Source organism: Prosopis cineraria, unplaced genomic scaffold, assembly GCF_029017545.1.
Source record: "Prosopis cineraria cultivar Desert tree isolate PC_DT_omini unplaced genomic scaffold, ASM2901754v1 PC15, whole genome shotgun sequence".
Taxonomy (NCBI): domain Eukaryota; kingdom Viridiplantae; phylum Streptophyta; class Magnoliopsida; order Fabales; family Fabaceae; genus Prosopis; species Prosopis cineraria.
The window spans coordinates 3,692,865-3,711,309 of NW_026555346.1; the positions used below are offsets into that span (position 1 = coordinate 3,692,865).

At 34.8% G+C, this 18,445-nt stretch overlaps 3 protein-coding genes and 1 pseudogene across 8 annotated transcripts; 2 read left to right on the forward strand and 2 right to left on the reverse strand.

Moving 5' to 3' along the window:
* Positions 1-271: 271 nt before the first annotated feature.
* Positions 272-1,418, reverse strand: LOC129294567 (glucan 1,3-beta-glucosidase-like; annotated as a pseudogene).
* A 1,931-nt stretch (positions 1,419-3,349) lies between these two features.
* Positions 3,350-5,124, forward strand: LOC129294576 (pollen-specific protein C13). The gene is made up of 2 exons (XM_054932997.1): positions 3,350-3,670; positions 4,581-5,124. Exons 1-2 carry the CDS (start codon positions 3,514-3,516, stop codon positions 4,910-4,912), a joined length of 489 nt encoding a protein of 162 aa, XP_054788972.1. The 5' UTR covers positions 3,350-3,513; the 3' UTR covers positions 4,913-5,124.
* Positions 5,125-9,669: 4,545 nt separating this feature from the next.
* LOC129294364 (2,3-bisphosphoglycerate-dependent phosphoglycerate mutase 1-like) lies at positions 9,670-13,936 on the forward strand. Of its 5 annotated transcripts, none has more exons than XM_054932670.1 (9): positions 9,670-10,020; positions 10,553-10,811; positions 11,024-11,247; positions 11,613-11,731; positions 11,825-11,981; positions 12,747-12,848; positions 12,937-13,056; positions 13,428-13,506; positions 13,584-13,936. In XM_054932670.1, the coding sequence occupies exons 1-9, from the start codon at positions 9,916-9,918 to the stop codon at positions 13,628-13,630; spliced, it is 1,212 nt and encodes a 403-aa protein (XP_054788645.1). In that variant the 5' UTR covers positions 9,670-9,915; the 3' UTR covers positions 13,631-13,936. The 5 variants fall into 5 exon arrangements, with proteins under 5 accessions (XP_054788645.1, XP_054788644.1, XP_054788649.1 ...); XM_054932669.1 differs by having other exon boundaries at positions 9,671-10,020; positions 13,595-13,936; XM_054932674.1 differs by having other exon boundaries at positions 9,672-10,020; positions 13,457-13,506; positions 13,584-13,722.
* Positions 13,937-14,104: 168 nt separating this feature from the next.
* On the reverse strand, positions 14,105-18,445 carry LOC129294365 (uncharacterized). 2 transcript variants are annotated; one of them, XM_054932675.1, is made up of 6 exons: positions 18,290-18,445; positions 17,159-17,251; positions 16,855-17,031; positions 16,162-16,260; positions 15,608-15,850; positions 14,105-14,794 (listed from the first exon to the last, which is right to left on the reverse strand). In XM_054932675.1, the coding sequence occupies exons 2-6, from the start codon at positions 17,231-17,233 to the stop codon at positions 14,390-14,392; spliced, it is 999 nt and encodes a 332-aa protein (XP_054788650.1). In that variant the 5' UTR covers positions 17,234-17,251; positions 18,290-18,445; the 3' UTR covers positions 14,105-14,389. The 2 variants fall into 2 exon arrangements, with proteins under 2 accessions (XP_054788650.1, XP_054788651.1); XM_054932676.1 differs by having other exon boundaries at positions 17,159-17,320; positions 18,290-18,435.

An 18,445-nucleotide genomic window follows, 5' to 3' on the forward strand; every position in this document is an offset into this window, starting at 1 on the left:
GTTAAGGTGAATTGAAATAGAGAGTTAATTAATAAATTAAAGAGTTGACGGAACAGAAAGTTCAGAGCACATTCTTGATATTAACCTTCTTAAAATATATGCAGAACAAAAACTAAAAAAATTTATTCATTTAATTTTTTTTAACAATGATATGAGACGGTTGATTTTGGCATAAAGAGAGCCAAAAGGATATACGAGGTGTGACAAAAGTATAGTATGGAACTATGAATGGTCATTTATTAGAAGATTGGAGTAGGTCTAACAAGAAAACCTAAAGCATGATATAACTGTTGTGGATTATCCATTGGAGATTCCAATGTGCATTAACGTTTTTGAGAGTCCAATAAGCCCACCCAGATGTAGCTCGCCTATATATCTATAATTGGGCGAATCTTTAGTAATCTTCTTTTGTAGCATTCTTCACTTGCCATTCAGTAACTTATTCACCTGCAATTGATCAAGAATCAATCACCATTGGCATAATCAACAAAACTAGGCCATCTCATCTCATAAGAACATTGTATCTATACATTACCCACAAAAGTAAGAGGTCTATTTGAGGTTGTAACATAACTCAAAGCCAAAGAGCTATTTTCACAAGTGAAGGCAATGTTTTGTTGCACAATCATGTTATCAAAAACATGGGAAAAGAGGTTGTAGTAATGGATATCAATCACATATCCCATGAGGCCATTATAAAGAGGGAAGAGTTCTCAAGGCTCAAAAGGTCCCAGCCTATTTAAAAGCACCGCATAGGTCGTGGGAGAGTGCTTGCATATAGCTTTATAACCACCCTTATAGTACTTGTTTAGCCTCTCCAATGTAACACCCGGTGCCAAAGGCTCGTTTATTAGCTGCACTGCATATAGGCTTAGGCTTCTTATATACCTACATATAGGTTGTATTAGCAATCAATGTTAGTGTACTAATAATAACTGCATATAAATATCATGCAAACCTTATAGTTAGGAAGTCTGTAACATGAATGGTCTTTTGAATGTTTTCGTCTGTCTTTTCCTATCCTTGAGAGCTGTCTTTAGAAGAGCAATCATCTTCCGCAACGAAGGTGTTCCAGTGGTCCTGAAAATCAAATGCATTCCTTGAACCTACTATAGATAAAAAGTCAATAATTTCCAATAATTTTATTTGAATATAACTAAATCAAGTTGATTTGCTCAATGAAATTGAATTTATACACTTGAAAAATCAAGTAATTTAAAGTAACAAATGAATTGTGCTAGCATTATCTTCATAACTTGGGGAGCTTTGTGGGGCCTATAGACATTTATGACTTAGAATTCACCTTACATCCTCTTAGTGATTGCCAACAGAAAAACAAAAGGGTCATCGTCTCCTTAATTGTTGACCTCGAGAACATAGGCTGTCACCAGCTCCTCTCTCTTCGCTTGTAAGTTCATCACACCGTATGACATGATAAAATCTCACAGCTATAAAGGAATGGTTATGGCTGTCATTAATAAATAAGTAACCATCACCCTTCAACTGCATAATATAAAAATCTCCGATAGTGGATGTCATGAAAAGTTTTGTGAGTTAATAGGACATGAGATTTTAATGTGAAAAGCATAGGAGGGTTACTTGTAAGAAGAATCCATTGGATGCTTTAATTTGAATGCAATTAGAATCATTACTTTTCTTGATAATATGAAACGTCTCAGAGTCAGTAAAAGTGTTGACTACGGCGACCATGTTAATTCTATCTAATCCCATGAATTGTTTATTGAATACCCTGAATTTGAAAGTGGTCTTGTCTATCCTCCATAACTATAAAATGCACATGTAACATCATTTAACATCCTGTTTGCAACAAATTCACATATGTAAACACATAACAAAGCTAGCGCAAGCTAAATGTTTTCTAACTAGAAGCAGCCGTGCGGTTTTCTACTATGATTGTTCCTCCCTCGAACTCGGCATAAAGATATTTCTTAGTTGTCACCGACTTGAACTGAAGATCGATTCCATCCTATCAAAAGGTGACAAGAAGAGATTTCAATCGAAATGCAATAATTAACATGATAATGATCATTTAATTTGATAGAACAGTTATAAAAAATGATGTCGTATAATATTTAAAAAATATTAGATATTAAAATTTTAAATTTGTTAAGGGGATAATATTTGTAAGGCAGTGTTTTTATGGTAAGTAGTGTTTTGAAGATTTAAGTAAAAATGTATCTTAATAATTTTTAAATATTAATAAAATTTAATAATTATAATTAAAATATTTATTAAATAAGTGGACTTACATCCCTACTCTCATTGAATCCAAATCTAAATTCATATTATACCATTTAATTAATAAAATTGATGATACGAAAGCTTAAATTGAGAAATAAATACTAGTCAATATTTATCGTTTTTTAAATCCTTTTTTAGTGGCAGCATCAACCTAATAATAAATACTAGTCAATATTTATTGCTGTTTAAATCCCTCATTAGTGGCAGCATCAACCTAGAAATAAATACTAGTCAATATATATCGTTTTTTAAATCCTTTTTTTGAGGCAGCATCAACGTCGATAGCATATCTTTATTCCATGAGCATTCCATTGGTTCAACATCCACCACACGTACACACACCCATGCGTTGAATGAAATGATATGACAAAGCTTAACCTGAAACTCGAACCAATCTCGCGCTTGGTAAATTGATATTTTTTACTGCCGCTGGTTCAACATATGCTCAAAATCATTAATTTTTATGATTTAACAGTATCACATGATCCGATATTGTCAAAATTTTAAATGCTACGGATGAATTTCATTGAAGATTCAATAAGAAAAACATCAAAATTGAACATCAACATAAATTTAATATTGTATTTATATACTCTCTTTTTTTAAAAATATAAAATATTTTTTAAAGAGTTGAATATTATAAATATAAGACATTTTCAGTATTTTAAAGTGTAATTATTAAGTTTTTTTTAAGTGCCCTTAATAAAAAACAATACATTTATTTTAGAGTAAAATATTTTATTAAATGAAAGTAATTATAAAAAATAATATTAATTTAAAAATAAGTAATTATTTTATTGAGAGTTGAAATTTAATTAAAAATATTTTATATTTTTTTAATAAAAAAGCAGATAATTATCTATTATTTACAATCTAATCTTCACTACCCGTTCCTACTACTTCGCTAGCCCAAAGAGAAAATGTCCACTCCACGGCCCTGCACCCCGGCCTTCGCAATTCATCAAGGCAAATCTTCTAGAGTCTATTTTAAGATTTAGTATTAGAATTTAAAACCCAGAAAACAAAATCAAGTGCGTCATGACGTGGCACGTTCACAACGTCGATATCACCATCCGTGCCGTGCGTTACCATGTGAGTGAACCGACTCCAAACCCTTTGAAATCCATCCATTTTCTATTTCCGTCTCACTGAATTTGGATACTCATCAGTGTCGCCCTTTCGTTTGAATTGCACCGTTAAACTCTCCAGATTCCTACCCATATTTTCTCTGTTAATCTCGCGAGCTTAGCTATGGCTGCCAGGGCTTCCTTCCTACTGCTCCTGTGCGCGCTACCGGCACTGATTGCGGCCATCCGCCCGGAGAGGAACCCATTCACGGTGCAGGGTCGCGTCTACTGTGACACTTGCCGTGCTGGCTTTGAGACCTCCGCCACTACTTACATTGCTGGTACCTTCCTTTTCCTCTCAACCAAATTCCTCTTGTTCCTTTTTCTGTACATTTCTTTGTTCCGCCTATTTTCTTGTAACACTTGCCCGAAATCCAAAATAAGAGAGTTTTTCCTGGAAACGTCTTGCATCCTGTTTTTGACGCCAGATCTGAAATTTGTTTGGTAAAGTCCTTCTCGCACCTTCATCTCACGGAGAATGTCGTGACCTGAACTTGCAGTCTTAGGCGGTCCCTAGGTTTGCTAGTTCTGTCGGGTTTTCTTGTTCAAGCGATGAAATTTTCTTTCTTTGTCTTGTTTTGTTAAGGTAGAGTGAAAATTTGTGAGATGGATAGTTGCCAAAACCTCGATGATCCATTCGATCTGTATTTCTGTTGAAACATTGATCTCTATATCCTTGATTTTTATCTTTAAAATCCGTCATCTTTGGAGGGCGGTGCTTCGGCCTTCGGTCTGCACGCTCAATGGTATCCGGTAAGACTGGCCAAAGGGGGAAAAATGGCAACCCTGTATTGCCAAAGGCCAATTAGTAGTAGAGATGCATTTGTTGTAATTCGGATGCAAGTACGGATGGATGCAATCCTTATCAATCAGATGAGGGCAGATATGATTGTGACGTTTTTTTTTTTTTGTCATGCTCAAGATGTCCATCGTGGAAATCCAATATTCACTTTGCAGGGCCTAATTATTATGCCAGTACTCAACTGTGTTTTTAGTTAGATTTCTGTGTAGTATATTTTTTACCAGCAGATTTCTGTGTTGCGTGAACCATGAAGGGTGAACAATCATATATTCATAAATCGTAGGTGTTATATGATTGAAGAAAAAGGTAAGCTAAATGATGAGGCGATGAAGCGGTGTTTTGGGTGGGTGGTTGTTGTTTGTAACAGTTTTGTTAATGGTGGTGCGCAGGTGCTGAGGTGGTTGTGGAATGCAAGGAAAGGAAGACATTACAAGTTGTGTACAGGAAGAAGGGGAGGACAGATTCAACAGGAACATATAAAATACTGGTAGAAGAGGATCATGCGGATCAAATATGCGATGCCATGGTTGTAAGCAGCCCTCAGAGTGACTGTAAAGAAGCTGCCCCAGGCCGTGATCAAGCCCGTGTTATTCTTACCCGAAACAATGGCATCGCCTCCGATGATCGAGCTGTGAATGCTGTGGGCTTCATGAAGGCCGAGGCTGCGTCTGGCTGTGCTGAAATTCTCAGGCAATACGAAGAGTTCGACAATGAGAATTGATTTCTGTAATATCTTGAATTGGCCTGGTCTCTATCTTGTTTAATCTTGTTGGACTTATCTCGGCCTTTCGACTTTGTGCCTTTGTATGTGAGTTGTGAGAGGACCCTACTAAATTATATTACTGTTTGACTTGGCAGAGATTGCGTTCTATGTATTGCTGCTATGAACTTCTGGTGTGTCTATTTAATCAGGATTAAGATTTCATAGCTGAATTTCTACCTTTCTGCTATTTGTTTGTATCTTCAGTTCAGTTTTGTTTTCTTTAGACACACCAGTCTTGAAGGGGATTCTTGCTCCCCTACCAGTCTCCCTTTGCCGTTGAAAGGACAAACGGGTATTTTGAAAGAAGTATCTTTCTTTTGATAATTTATAGAAAAAACATAACTTTAAATTTTGGATCTCTACACTTTAATCGCGTTTTATTATAGATCTCTATACTTTTATTTTTCAGCATTTTAGATCCTTCTAAAGTCCCTACATTTTGTTTATGTAAGGATTTAAAACATTAAAAAACAAAAATGTAAAGACTTAGAAAATTAAAAAAAATGCAGGGGCATATATCAAAATTCGAGCAAATTACAGAGATTCAAACCTATATTTTTGCTAATTTATAAAATATTTTTTATAAAATACTTTTTAACTATTTCATGTATTTTAAAAAAAATTATTTTTTTATCATAAAAAGGTAAGGTGTATTTTCATTTTTATACTTGGCTTTAAATAATAATACAATTATATTAAACACATTAATTAAGAAGAGATGAAATTGAAAAAAGTGATTTAATTATTATAAAGTATTTTATATTTTAAATTAAAAATTATTTTTAAAAAGTGTTTTATAAATAGGATTGGAGTGAATATTAGAGAACAAATAATGGACATGGAAAACAAATAAAATTGAGATTTTATATTTATGATCAAACAAGATTCGTCAACTGGCTTCTCCTTCGGGAGAAGTATGTGAAATATAAAAGAATGTGATAAACATTGAAATGAGTCAGACACTGCGGACAGAAAAAATCATATTTGTGTTCATTTTATGATAAAACTAAAGAATAAAAAAATTAAGTGGCTCCATTAGGGTTTGTTTGAAAATCTGTTTTTAAAAACAATTTTTTATTCTTTAAAATAAAATAATAAAAAAATTATTTAGTAATGTGTTTTTGAAAAATATTTTAAAAAAATTAAATAAAATATTATTTTAGAGAATAGAAAAATGTAAATAACTTTTAGATACTCTTGAATTATTGTTTTGAAGATTAAGAAAAAATAAAAAAAATATTTATTTTTATTATTTTTTATTTTTAAAATATGTTCTACAAAATATCAGTGTCAGATTAATAAAATAAAAATAATTTTAAACAGTTCGTTAATCAAAAAAATAAAATAGAGACCAGGAAAGTGATGACGATAATGTGGACCGAATATGGATAAGAGGTGCTGTTCTGTCTGTGGGCTTATCGCGGATGGGATTCATAAGTGCGAATGCCTTTACTTGGTGGGCTTTTCGCTTTTGGGGGTCCAACCCATTATCTAATATCAGCCATGGGCTACGCATTTATTCATGAGACCAATTCACAATCAGTTGCCAGCTCCACGTGCTGACAGGACTTGGAAGAAGAACGCTTGCGGTTAACCCAAAAAATTAAGGGAAATGATAATTAAAGACTCTCTAAAAATATTAATCTCAATTAAGGATCATAACATGTTAAAATTTCATGATCCTTAATTGAGATAAAAAATATAGTTTGTGATGTGGATTCACTAACCTAATTTAAAAAAATTGCTAATGTTTATTGTGAAAATATAAAACTCCACTTGAGAATTCACTAATTTGACTTAAAATTTTTTTTAACATATATTACGAAAACATAAAATTCTACTTGAAAATTGATTATTTGGCAAAAAGTATTACTTGAAAATTTACTAATCAGACTTGAAAATATTACTAACGTATATTGTAAAAAAATGAAACCTCATTTAAGAATCGATTGTTTAAGAAAAAGTGACTTGTTCAAATTGAGATTTTTTTTAAATAATTGATTTTTAAGTAAGGTTTTTTATTTTCACAATATATGTTATAAATTTTTTAAGTCGGGTTAGTGAACTCTCAAGTGACGTTTTTTATTAAACAATTAATTTTTAAATGAGGTTTCATATTTTTATAATATATATTAATAATTTTTTCAAGTGGCGTTAGTGAATTTCACCTCACAAACTATATTTTTTTATCCCATGGTCTTTAATTTTTATCCCATTTTTTTTAGTGAATCTTATCTCACAAACCATATTTTTTTACAGTTTTACAATATATGTTAGCAATTTTTTCAAGTGACGTTAGTGAATCCCACCTTATAAACTATATTGTTTTATCTCATGATTTTTAATTAGAATTTTAAAATGTCATAATCTTTAATTAAAATTAATATTTTTAGAAGATATTTAATTGTCATTTTTTCAAAGTTTAACAAGTCCATGAAACATCAACACCTTTTTTTGATCGCGACCCAACAAAATATTGGATGCCTTTCAAAGGCTCTCGTATTGTATGGATGTCACGTTTCATTTTTTTTTTTTTATGCGGAAATTTAAACGTTTTTTAAATCACATGTTTGGGAAAAAAATTAAGTCATGTCACTGAATAAAAATAATAATAACGCCCGTTCATTTTTTTTTGTTCTACAATATAATAGTTTTCAAGTAATAAAATGAGAGATAAAAGATCAATATAAACATAATCGGAGCGAAAATTAAAACTTCATTCTCGAAATGTCCAGCTCTAATAAGGACGTTGAAGCAGTACTTTTTTTTTTTTTTTTCATAGTCCCAAAAGTGAACATGGAATGAATGCCCTTTTTTTTTTGGGGCAACGCAGGAGGCGGGGTGAGAATAGATGGCACCAAGGCCCAAGGGGATTTTGCAATCCCAAATTAGAGATCACACCAAATCAGGAAATTGGAATTGCCTGGCTTGATGGACCCACATCGAAGAGGTTGGCTTGATAGTCGTAGAGATCAGAGTAGGAGAGGGTCTCTTCATTTTTTTTCTTTCATTTTCCTTCACTTCTCCCATCTCTACTATTCATTAATTTTATTATTTTAAAAAAATATTTAATAAAGTAATTTAAATGGTGGGAATGAAGGAAGTAAAAAGAAATGGAGAGAAAAAAAATAAAGTGACCCTCTTCTTGGCCGAAGAAGCGAGTGTTGGTGATCCTTTTTTACTTTTCTATTTTTACACGTGGGCATATCCTTAGAAGTTGGAACCACCACCTCCACCAGCTTCACGTAAAAGCATATTCTCTCCAACTTCAAAATGACGCCGCTTTGCTCCTTCCACGGCTGGTGGGTACGGGTCACGTGATTTATGCGGTAGCTGTATTAGTCCTTTTAGTAGTTGAAGAAATAAAAATAAAATTTCATAGAGTCCTATGAAATGCTCCGAGATTGAAAGAATAAAAAGGCGCAGGAGAGCATAGAAGAATCATCTATAGCTTTAAATTGTGGGATTTTTTTTTTTTTACATTTTGGATTGATATCAGTGATTATATTTTTGTGATTAATAATTAAAAATAAATGTTTGACCATTATTAGATATATTTTTTATGAAATTAATTTCTCCATTCTACTAATACGGTGTTAGTATTTTATAGCACAATGACGAGCCTAACGAACGGGGCTCCAACGTTGAATTGAAATGAAGAATCAGAGAAGGGGTTAGGTGAGAGAGTGCGCGGGTTCGGTTGCACGTGGCGTGCATACATGTGTCAAGGCCACCAAAGAGGATGCAGGTGCCTGCCTCGTTAGGTGTTTTGAGCCTTGTTCCTCTTCAGGAACCGCCAAAAAAGAAAAACACAAAAGCGCAAGCACATGAAAGATGACAGTTGGACTCGCGAAGGGTTAGGAAAACACGATTCTGTCCCTCAGCCTCCGCAAGGGTTGGTTTTCATGTCAAGTGATCAACCATCGACATCCCCACATACATAACGGTCTTTCACTAAAATAAACTAAACTAAACTCATCGCTGATTATACTTGTTTCAGGCATCTATTTGTCGTGTCCCAGTCCTCTGCGCGATTCGACTTATTTTTTGGATAAAAAGATCATCACTACACCATTCGACTTGTTATTACTGGGACACGTCAGCCACCAATTATTCTTTTACTCCCCTGATTGAATTGTTTTGAGTGCATCATACATCATGAAAGATGCATGGATTATTTGTTTGTGTTCAGTCTGGAACTGCTCTTTCTCGGTGGTTTTTATTTGACAAATTCCAAAAACAAGAGAAGAATTAGAGGCATCTAATTGAATCCCCCCCCCCTTTTTTTTTTCCCTTTTCTTGTCTTAACAAAGAGAGTTACCGCAAGATTGCATTTTTTTTAATGAAATTATTATATGATAAAATTTAAAAGATAATCGAAAATGTTGTTGGCAAAAAGAAATAAAAAAAGTGCGCTTTGTAATGTTACTCGCGTTGTTTTCCACGAATTACATCCAAGATATTTTCATCTACAAAATATTTTATATTTTTAATCCTTTATTGTTATCACGTGTATAAAATCTTATTTATTACCAGTATTTTTAAAATATATATTAATATAAAGCTTCAAAATAAATAATTACGTGCGCGTCGATTTACAGGATACGCTGCTAAATCCACACTTGAAGTTCGATCCGGAGATCGTAACATTTTTTAAAAAAAGAAAAAAGTCATAACAATAATATTTATTCAAAAGAAAAAGTCCTGAATTAGGATTAGGGTTAGGTGTTGACGGAAAGCGCTGTCCAACGGAGAAGTTGGAAGCTTACTGGTGTGAATTGGAAGCAGCCAATTTGGGGGCTGGATTCTTGTGTGGCATATAAATTATGGGAAGCCTAATTGGAATTTGGCTCAACTAAACTAACGGCGACTTCTCCTATAGTGATTAAAGTCGCTTCTTGTCAGTCATCAATAACTTCTTTTCCCTCCTCGCATATCCCCTCTGTTGTTCGTTGGAGTGAATGCTCGCTGCTGTAACTCTGTCATCTTCTTCAGACTTTCTTGTAATAAACTCTACGCATTTCTACATCACCTCCTCGTTTTCATCGCCACCTCTATATAAGCAGGTAAATCCCGTTCCTATTTTCTCCATTCCATACTAGCTCACATTTTCCTTTCGGCTCTTCGTTCTTGTTCTTTTTCTTGCTTTAACTCCTTGCGGTACGTTGTTGCCTTTTATATTGATTATCTTCGACTCAAGACGTGATCAAAGAGCGAGTATTCATTGTTTCATATATTTATACATTCTCTTTCGCGGTTCATCTTGATTTATCTTGTTCGTTTCCTACGGATCTGCGGTTTCTTTCCGTCCTCTACATTGTTTGAGTTCTTTCCATTTATGGAAATGGGGGGCCAGGTTTTAATATGCCAGCCACCAGTTACTAGTGATACATGATAGATTATTTGCCCTTTCATTCTTTTTTCGGGCATTTGAATGGTTTTCTAAGCACGAACGAGTTCGTTGTGTTTTTCCATCTGTGATTTGAACTTTTAAGGGTATATTTTGAGACTCTCGACAAATAAATCTAGGATGACACATGAATACCCTTCATCAGAATTCAAGCGCTAATTGGCATTGGCTTGTTTTCCAACGTTCAGGGGATGGCTGCTAAACTCTGTCACCAGGCCATAGGCACTTTTCAGCCAGAGCCTCTTCTTAAAAATTCTAAAAAACACCAAAATCTTCAGAACTCTATAAGATTGATAGCAAAGGATTTTAGTAGCTGCAATAGCTTGTCAAGGAGAGTTGACCGGAGGAATTGTTGCATAATTCGATCTTCAGCTTCTCAAACATCGGTGGTTGATCCAGTGTTATCCCCTTCAAGAAGCACCACCAGTGACAGTTCCAAGAAATCAAGTAAGAGAAAATCTACTGTCAAGGACATTTGTTGCTTACAGAGATTGTTGTATATGTTTATGTTGTTTTCAACCTTCTGTATGAAAAGCATTCATGTTTACTGTATCATGAAGTCGGATTCACTTTTAAGTTCTCCGTGATTATGAGAGTCAAGGAGTTGAAGTTATCCTTGTTGGATCTTTTTAACTGATGTTCAATTTGTTTCATGTCAGATGAAGCAGCGTTGATCCTTATTCGGCATGGTGAATCATTATGGAATGAAAAGAATTTATTCACAGGTTGTGTAGATGTCCCCCTAAGCAAGAAGGGCATAGACGAGGCAATCGAAGCTGGCAAAAGAATCAGCAGCATTCCTGTTGATGTCATATTTACATCTGCTCTGATTCGTGCACAAATGACAGCCATGCTTGCCATGACTCAGCACCGTCGAAGGAAGGTAAAAGGAATGCATAACCTTCTTTAGGCTCTGAAAGTGAGAATATGCCCTACTAATTTTAACATTGAAAGCTTAGGGTTTGTTAGGACGCATGCCATGCTCCCAAATCCTTGCTTTTGAATTAGTCTTGTTAATTATCAGTCCATTACTGGAGTAACTTAGGACTGGACAGTTTATACTGCCTCCTCAGAAATTGCCAGGTTATGGCATTATGCTATAATATAATATTATAATGCAATTGTTACTCATGATGTGAATAGCAATATAATGATGTCTAGTTTAATCTATTTTAAGAATTATATCCTTTACCGTATTATGCTTTTCAATGTCTTTTTCTTTACCTTTAATCATCAACTTTTATGAAGGTGCCTATCATTATACATAATGAGAGTGAACAAGCAAGAGCATGGAGCCAAATTTTTAGTGAAGAGACAAAAAAGCAATCTATTCCAGTCATAGCAGCCTGGCAACTAAATGAAAGAATGTAGCAATCTTTTTCCAGTGCTCAGTTCTGTCATCCTGCTTCATAATCTCACCAATAGTATATGATTGATTTTGCAATTTTTTTTCCTTTCAGGTATGGAGAGCTACAGGGTCTTAATAAGCAGGAAACTGCTGACAGATATGGGAAAGAACAAGTCCATGAGTGGCGCCGAAGTTATGATACACCTCCTCCAAATGGTGAAAGTTTGGAGATGTGTGCTGAAAGGGCAGTTGCTTATTTTAGAGAACAGGTAAGTTTGGTTTGTTTTGTTTTTTTTTTTTTCCTTTTTTTTGGCTCTTTTTCCTTTCATAGCATAATTTTATTGAGATTACTATAAGTAACAGAAAATGTTTTCCCAATTTTTTTTTTCTCTTCTAAGTTCTAATGCTCACTATGATGTTTTACGTATTATATCATCATGCTCTATCTTATCCTAAATACAGGGAACATGTAGTGTGTACCTTTTTTTTTTTTGCCCCAATCCTACCCATCTCTCATTTATTGTTGGCTTTAATTTAAAATTTTAATTGCATTGTGTTAGTGGCTTGTTTTTTATTCCAATAAGGCACTTAATTCTGGTCATTTATTGTATTAAAGGGCAAAGGCAAAACTGGAAAGATTGACACTTTTTTACAAGATTAATAATAATATAAGCTACCATTCCTTAAAAAGCATGAATTAGTTACCATTGCCATACATTTAGAACCAGAGGGAGTCGTAAGAAGTTGTATATATGTTTGAAATCAATGTGAAGGTTTCAGATCAGTATGTTAAGTAGTTTTAACTGAAGGATTGATTTTCATTGCTCTCTAATCCTTAATATTTATGCCTGGACATTTGATGAGACACATGTGGCATTAAGCTTGCGTTGTGCAGGAGATAAAAATATGCATTTAGTTTGTTAAAAATTTCAAATTTCTTGCGTTGACTTGTTGGTAATGTAATATATAAAGTTTGAGGCTGAAGTGACCATGTAACATCCATGAGGAGCTAATTCTGTTGAACTATGATGCAGATTGAACCCCAGCTTTCATCTGGAAAGAATGTTATGATTGCTGCTCATGGGAATTCATTGAGATCCATTATCATGTATCTTGACAAACTAACTTCCCAAGAGGTGATTGTAGTGTTCAAAATTGTCACTCCCCTTACATTCACATACAACACGTAAACTGGTAATGAATTTTTTTCTCACTGTATAACAGGTCATTAGTCTGGAATTATCCACTGGAATCCCCATGCTTTATATTTTCAAAGAAGGAAGATTCATTAGGAGGGGGAGTCCCATAGGACCAACTGAAGCTGGAGTTTATGCCTACACTAGGGTATGATCATATATCCCTTTTATATCTCCGCCCTCTTCTAGGCTCAGATGAAGAAGATTCTGTTGGAAGTGAACAAGTTTTCATGTAAAGATGGATAAACTGCAACGGAACTTAAAATCTGCTTGAGTTATTGAAAAAATATAGCCAAAACAGTCTGGTTTGAAAAATTATCGGTCTTGTTTTGACTGCACTTTGCTCTGGATTGACAAAAATATAATGCAGATGAAAGGTCATATTTTGTGGGGCCACATATTTCTTAGTCACTAACCATCTTTGAATTATTTTTATATAATAATGTTGAAAATTAAGGCTTTTTTTTTTTTTTTGGGTAAAACCATTCTTCTGTTCTTTTGATTTATTATGCCTGGAAGACGCTGACAGCTTTGATACGTGATCACAGCGTTTGGCTCTTTACAGACAAAAATTGGATGACATGCACTAGAAATACAGGTAACAGTAACCCACTGACTCATCCTTTCTGTTTATGCTTCTCTCAAAATGCAATGCGTTTATTTAACAATTTCTAGGATTGTTACAGGGAATGCGTTCTGCATTATCTGCAGGATCACGGTAGAATCGCATAAAAAGGGAGAGGAAAGAAATATGTGTAATCAATGTTACCATTTTTCGCATGATTTGAAGCTAGAATTTTGGACGTTTTAGTGCAGTTTTGTACCAGTGGTTTGGAAGAACAGTTTCAAGTACTTTGGTATTCATCACTTGTGGACTGTGGTGGCTGAGGAAGCCTGTTGTGGAAGCTTATGGCAGATATAATGCTTTCAGCTGTCCATTCTTATAATATACCATAATTGTAAATGAGTTGCAATGTGAATTTTATGGGTACCTTAATTGTCTTATGAAACAAACTTATTTTAGAGTGTGTTTCTCTTGCACATCTTTTCTTCTTCATCTACAATGAGGATTTACATATTTTCATCTTTTTCTTATCAAAAGTACGATAATCAGCGCAAGTGGAAGCAGTCGCCTTCCAATACCTTGGACTTGGACAGCTTTTATAAGATGATTGGAGAAAATATACACAAACACATAAAATCAATGTATAAACTCTTCAATTTGCTTATATAAGAGATCAAACCACGAAAGTCTGTGAGCGGTAAAGTATGGTTTGTCTTGAGCCTATGAAAAGTCAAATTAGAAAATGAAGCAGGAAGAGAAAAAAGATGACTGGTATAAATCGAAAACATTAAATTTTTGTTGGGGCCTACAAAACATAGAGTTGACAGAAGTCTCAGCCCCAAACTCGAATATAACATCTCGCAGCTACATTACAGTTGACCGAGCAGACCTTGAAAAAGGCACGCAATATCTCAATCTAACGCAAATCTGTTGTGGTATTTATATTTCCTTGATGAGCCAAGATATCCTGATCTGGTTTGGTACTCCTCAATTTCATCTCATGACCAGGGGTGTAGTCTATTTCTTCATTGTCAGAAGCACCAGAATCTGATTCTAGCTTGATTGGATCTAAAGGAGCATCACATGGAGTTGACGATGGAATGTTCGCCCTTGTCCAAAAAGAGGGCATCTTCCTGTCATCCTCTCTCATCCTCTCAGCATATATATTGATGTCAAATTCGGAGTTATTATTCCCACCAAACGAAGACTCTAGACTGTCCATATCAAACAGATCTTCCATAATCTTCTTGGTGTTGTGGTCATCTGAGTAAACAAACTTGACTTTATTATAAGTCTTTGGCTCTAATAGGGGCTTTACCATCTGCACCAATGCATTCTTTGACATCAGAAAATGGTACAAGATCTGTTATCTAAGTTTTCGGAAACTAAAATCAAAATCAAATATAAAGATCAATCATGCACTAGCCAAGAAAAATACCTACCACAATGACAAAATAATGCCCCAATTAGTAGAAATGACCATGACACTCCAACGGTGTTATGCCATTCTAGAGACTACTCAGTAGAATCCTACCTCTATGAACTTCCCAAAAAAAACAAGAAGAAGAAGGAGTTGTCAACAGAAACTGGACCTTTTTCTTCACTGCCCGTGCATGTACCTACACTGTAGGTAGAGGGAGCAAGTGCCCCCACAGAATTTTTTTATTTTATTCAAGTTTATATGTATAAAAACGATTTCAAATATTTAACAATATTAGTTCTAATGCCCCCATAATACATACACACATTACCCTCACATTCTAAAATTTTTGGATCCCTTTTTCGGCCTCATTACATGTGAAATAGACAGGTTTCAACCATGAACAGTATAAACGCAAGATGAAAACTTGGATCCAGTCCATCCCAGAAGACAACTCGAATCCTGTGCCTAATTTTGACATCAAGTAGCTGAAGCAAGTATTATCTCTCAAGGCAACATAATTTACATACAAGAAAAAAATTCAGATTTTAAATTGGCTGAAATTGTCAATGAAGCACTAAACTTTTGTGCGAGTGAAATCCACTTGATATCATTCTGACATAGGATCTAAAATTGCCAGCATATTTTCATCCACTCATGCTGCATTCAGATGTTCAAAAACCCAACACAGATAAATCATAATTATAGATTTACCTTGAAGAACGGTTCAAAGAACTTTGGTGGATTGTACAGTATTGCCAAACCCAATCTTTCCGGATAATGATCTTGTAAGACATGGGCAGTTTCACGTGTCACCTTCACTGATATATTCGACAAGCTGAAACCCTCGAAATCAATTAGCCAGACCATCTGTTCCTGTTCTGCTGGAAGATTTAAGATAGCATTCTCCATGCAGCATACCAGATACTTGATCTGTCCTTTTATTGACTCTGAGTTCTGCACCCAACCAAAAAAAGAAAAAGAAAAAGAAAAAGAAAACGGAAAGAAATATATGGAAACTCAACAAATATGCATAAAACTCATCTTGATGGTGATGAAAAATATAACTTAGACCAGATCCAGTTCGCCCGGATTCACCATTACCAAAACTTGCAATTCTAACAAGCATTTGACGTCATTTTCAAAGATTGGTGTAAAAGGTGGCCAGCTCTGCTTTACTTAGCTGGATATAATGTATTTCTAAATATGGCCCTCACTCTCATGTCTTTCATCGATGCTAGAGGTTAAAAGAGATCATCAGAAGAAACCTGTCGACTAGGTCTCATGACAAGGACTGTTCTCCCATGCTTGTCAGTATAATTTGACCTATAAATCTTCCCTGTCTCTGCTTCATTAGCAATCTCTCCCTACGTCAAGAATATGGACATCATAAACCGATTAGAAGTTGATATCACAAGTGTCACAAATACTCAGAAGAAAAAACAAAGAGTTCATATTTTAAAATTAAAATTCATTCAAAGGAGTCATGATTTAATCTACTTTACCTGTGATGCTTCTCTTAATTTTATTTTCCGTGAATTTAATTGTAATGATGATAGTTTAGCTAGACATAGTTTTAGAATCACTCAAGTAGTTTTAGAATCACTCTCAAGAGTTTTTGTATCTTTAATCAACTCCCACCTTTAATTACCAAAGGCAGTAGCTGATGAAAGTTTTCTTTCTTTCTTTGCTGTTTTGCTTTGTGCTTTGTACTGCTTATAGTTCTGTCTAAATATTAGTTTCCATTTCTACTAAAAAATAAAATAAAATAAAATTTATCATATCCCCCATATCTTATCATGACATATCCTATATATGTACTTTATTTTTCTTTTAAGTGAAACAAATACTCAATAGACAAACAATAGCTTAGCCTTAACGGACGTAGCAATCCATCGCAGTCATGAGTTATATATTTAAAAAAATTGTAAGAAGTAAAGTGAATAGAAGCATTGACTCACCCAGCGGATTTCTTCTGGCTTGTATTCTGCTCTCCATTTTAAGGTCTGTTTCAACATTTTAGCTGCCTTCTTGACATTCCAATTCCTAGCTCTTAGATGCCGTGAGATGGATTCATTGGAACAATAAATCAAGGCCTTACCAGACAATGGCCCTATCAGCCTTCTTATCTCATCGATCTGCATGGAATCAAAATATCATAGACTCGTGCTACTCTAATTAGACATTGCAGCGAAATAACTTCGAAGGCCAAGCATCAAGGTGAGGTGAGAAACGTGCTTCCAGATAAAAACTATATGGACATACCTTTGCCTGTTGCTCTTGTGATTTTAACATATTGTCACAGCCATTAGTGGTAGCACTGTTTAGATCCCCGCTCATGGTGTTCAAATAAAATCTCTACAAATCATTAACGATTGCAACAATAATCAATACCAATTTTTCCAGTATATTTTCCCCATCTTCATCCTGAATAATAACAGCACGACGGCAGGCAAGAGTAAGCATTGTTATAAGTGTGTGCAAAAGCTCAATACGCAGCCAGGCAGCAAGTCTTACATAATGACAAACAATTTGTCAACCCAAAGAAAAAAAAAAAGATTACCAACTTTAGCATCTGCATCAACAAAATCGCAAATCATTCAGTGGCAAGATGCGATCAACTTTTCAAAAGCAACAAACCGAGCAACCGCTCTGTGGTGACAATGGTGACTGTCGGAAAGTTATAAGTAAGACGCCCTTCTAAAATTTTCTTATCCAAATATTAACAACTGGTCCTTAGATTGGTCGGCAGAGCAGGCATTTGCAAGATGAAGACTCAAAATTAACTGATCACTGCAATTTCTTCAGCAAATTTTGCTGCAATCATCTATTTTCTAGCCAAACGATAACCTGCACCTAAGACTCATAGCCGGCGGTCACCATCTTCTTCTAATTTCTAATATCCTAAGCCAATCCTTCAATAAGGTACTAATAAGAGATACTGTAGAAAGTAATGTTAGCAGCCCCCGGCACACACATGAACTCACATCATTGCAGGTGGCAAAATTTACCGAGGCTAAAAGTTGTACGCGCAAATTGACGCTCGCAACGCATAGATGTGAATTGATGTGTATGCTAGGAAAGTATAAGTAGACTTGTGGATGCAAAACGAACCAATATAGAAGATGACCATAGAAATCATCGCCGCAGGTCTAATTATTTCTTATTCAATTATTAACCAGAATAATTATCTTGTGATGCTTGACGTCCAAGACTATCAAACAAATTATAGGCGAGACCGTATTCAGTCGTAAGCTCAAGTAAATTCTATAGTTACTCAGTAATCGACAAACTAAATCAAATGGATCAACCAAAAGCAGGGGAGTCAACACAGGACAGATTAAATAAGAATAGGCAGAAAGAACAGAGAATCGGGAACTATGACAGGCGCCAAACCTGAGCAAATTCAAGGTTTTTCTGTCTGCCGATCAGAATAGCAGAGAAGGTACGATTATTTCAGAGCTGACTTCCCCCCGGCAAGGAGAAAGACTGGTCAGCCTTCTCCACGAAAACAAGGAGAGTGCCTTCTTTCCATTTTCTATTCAAAGTTTT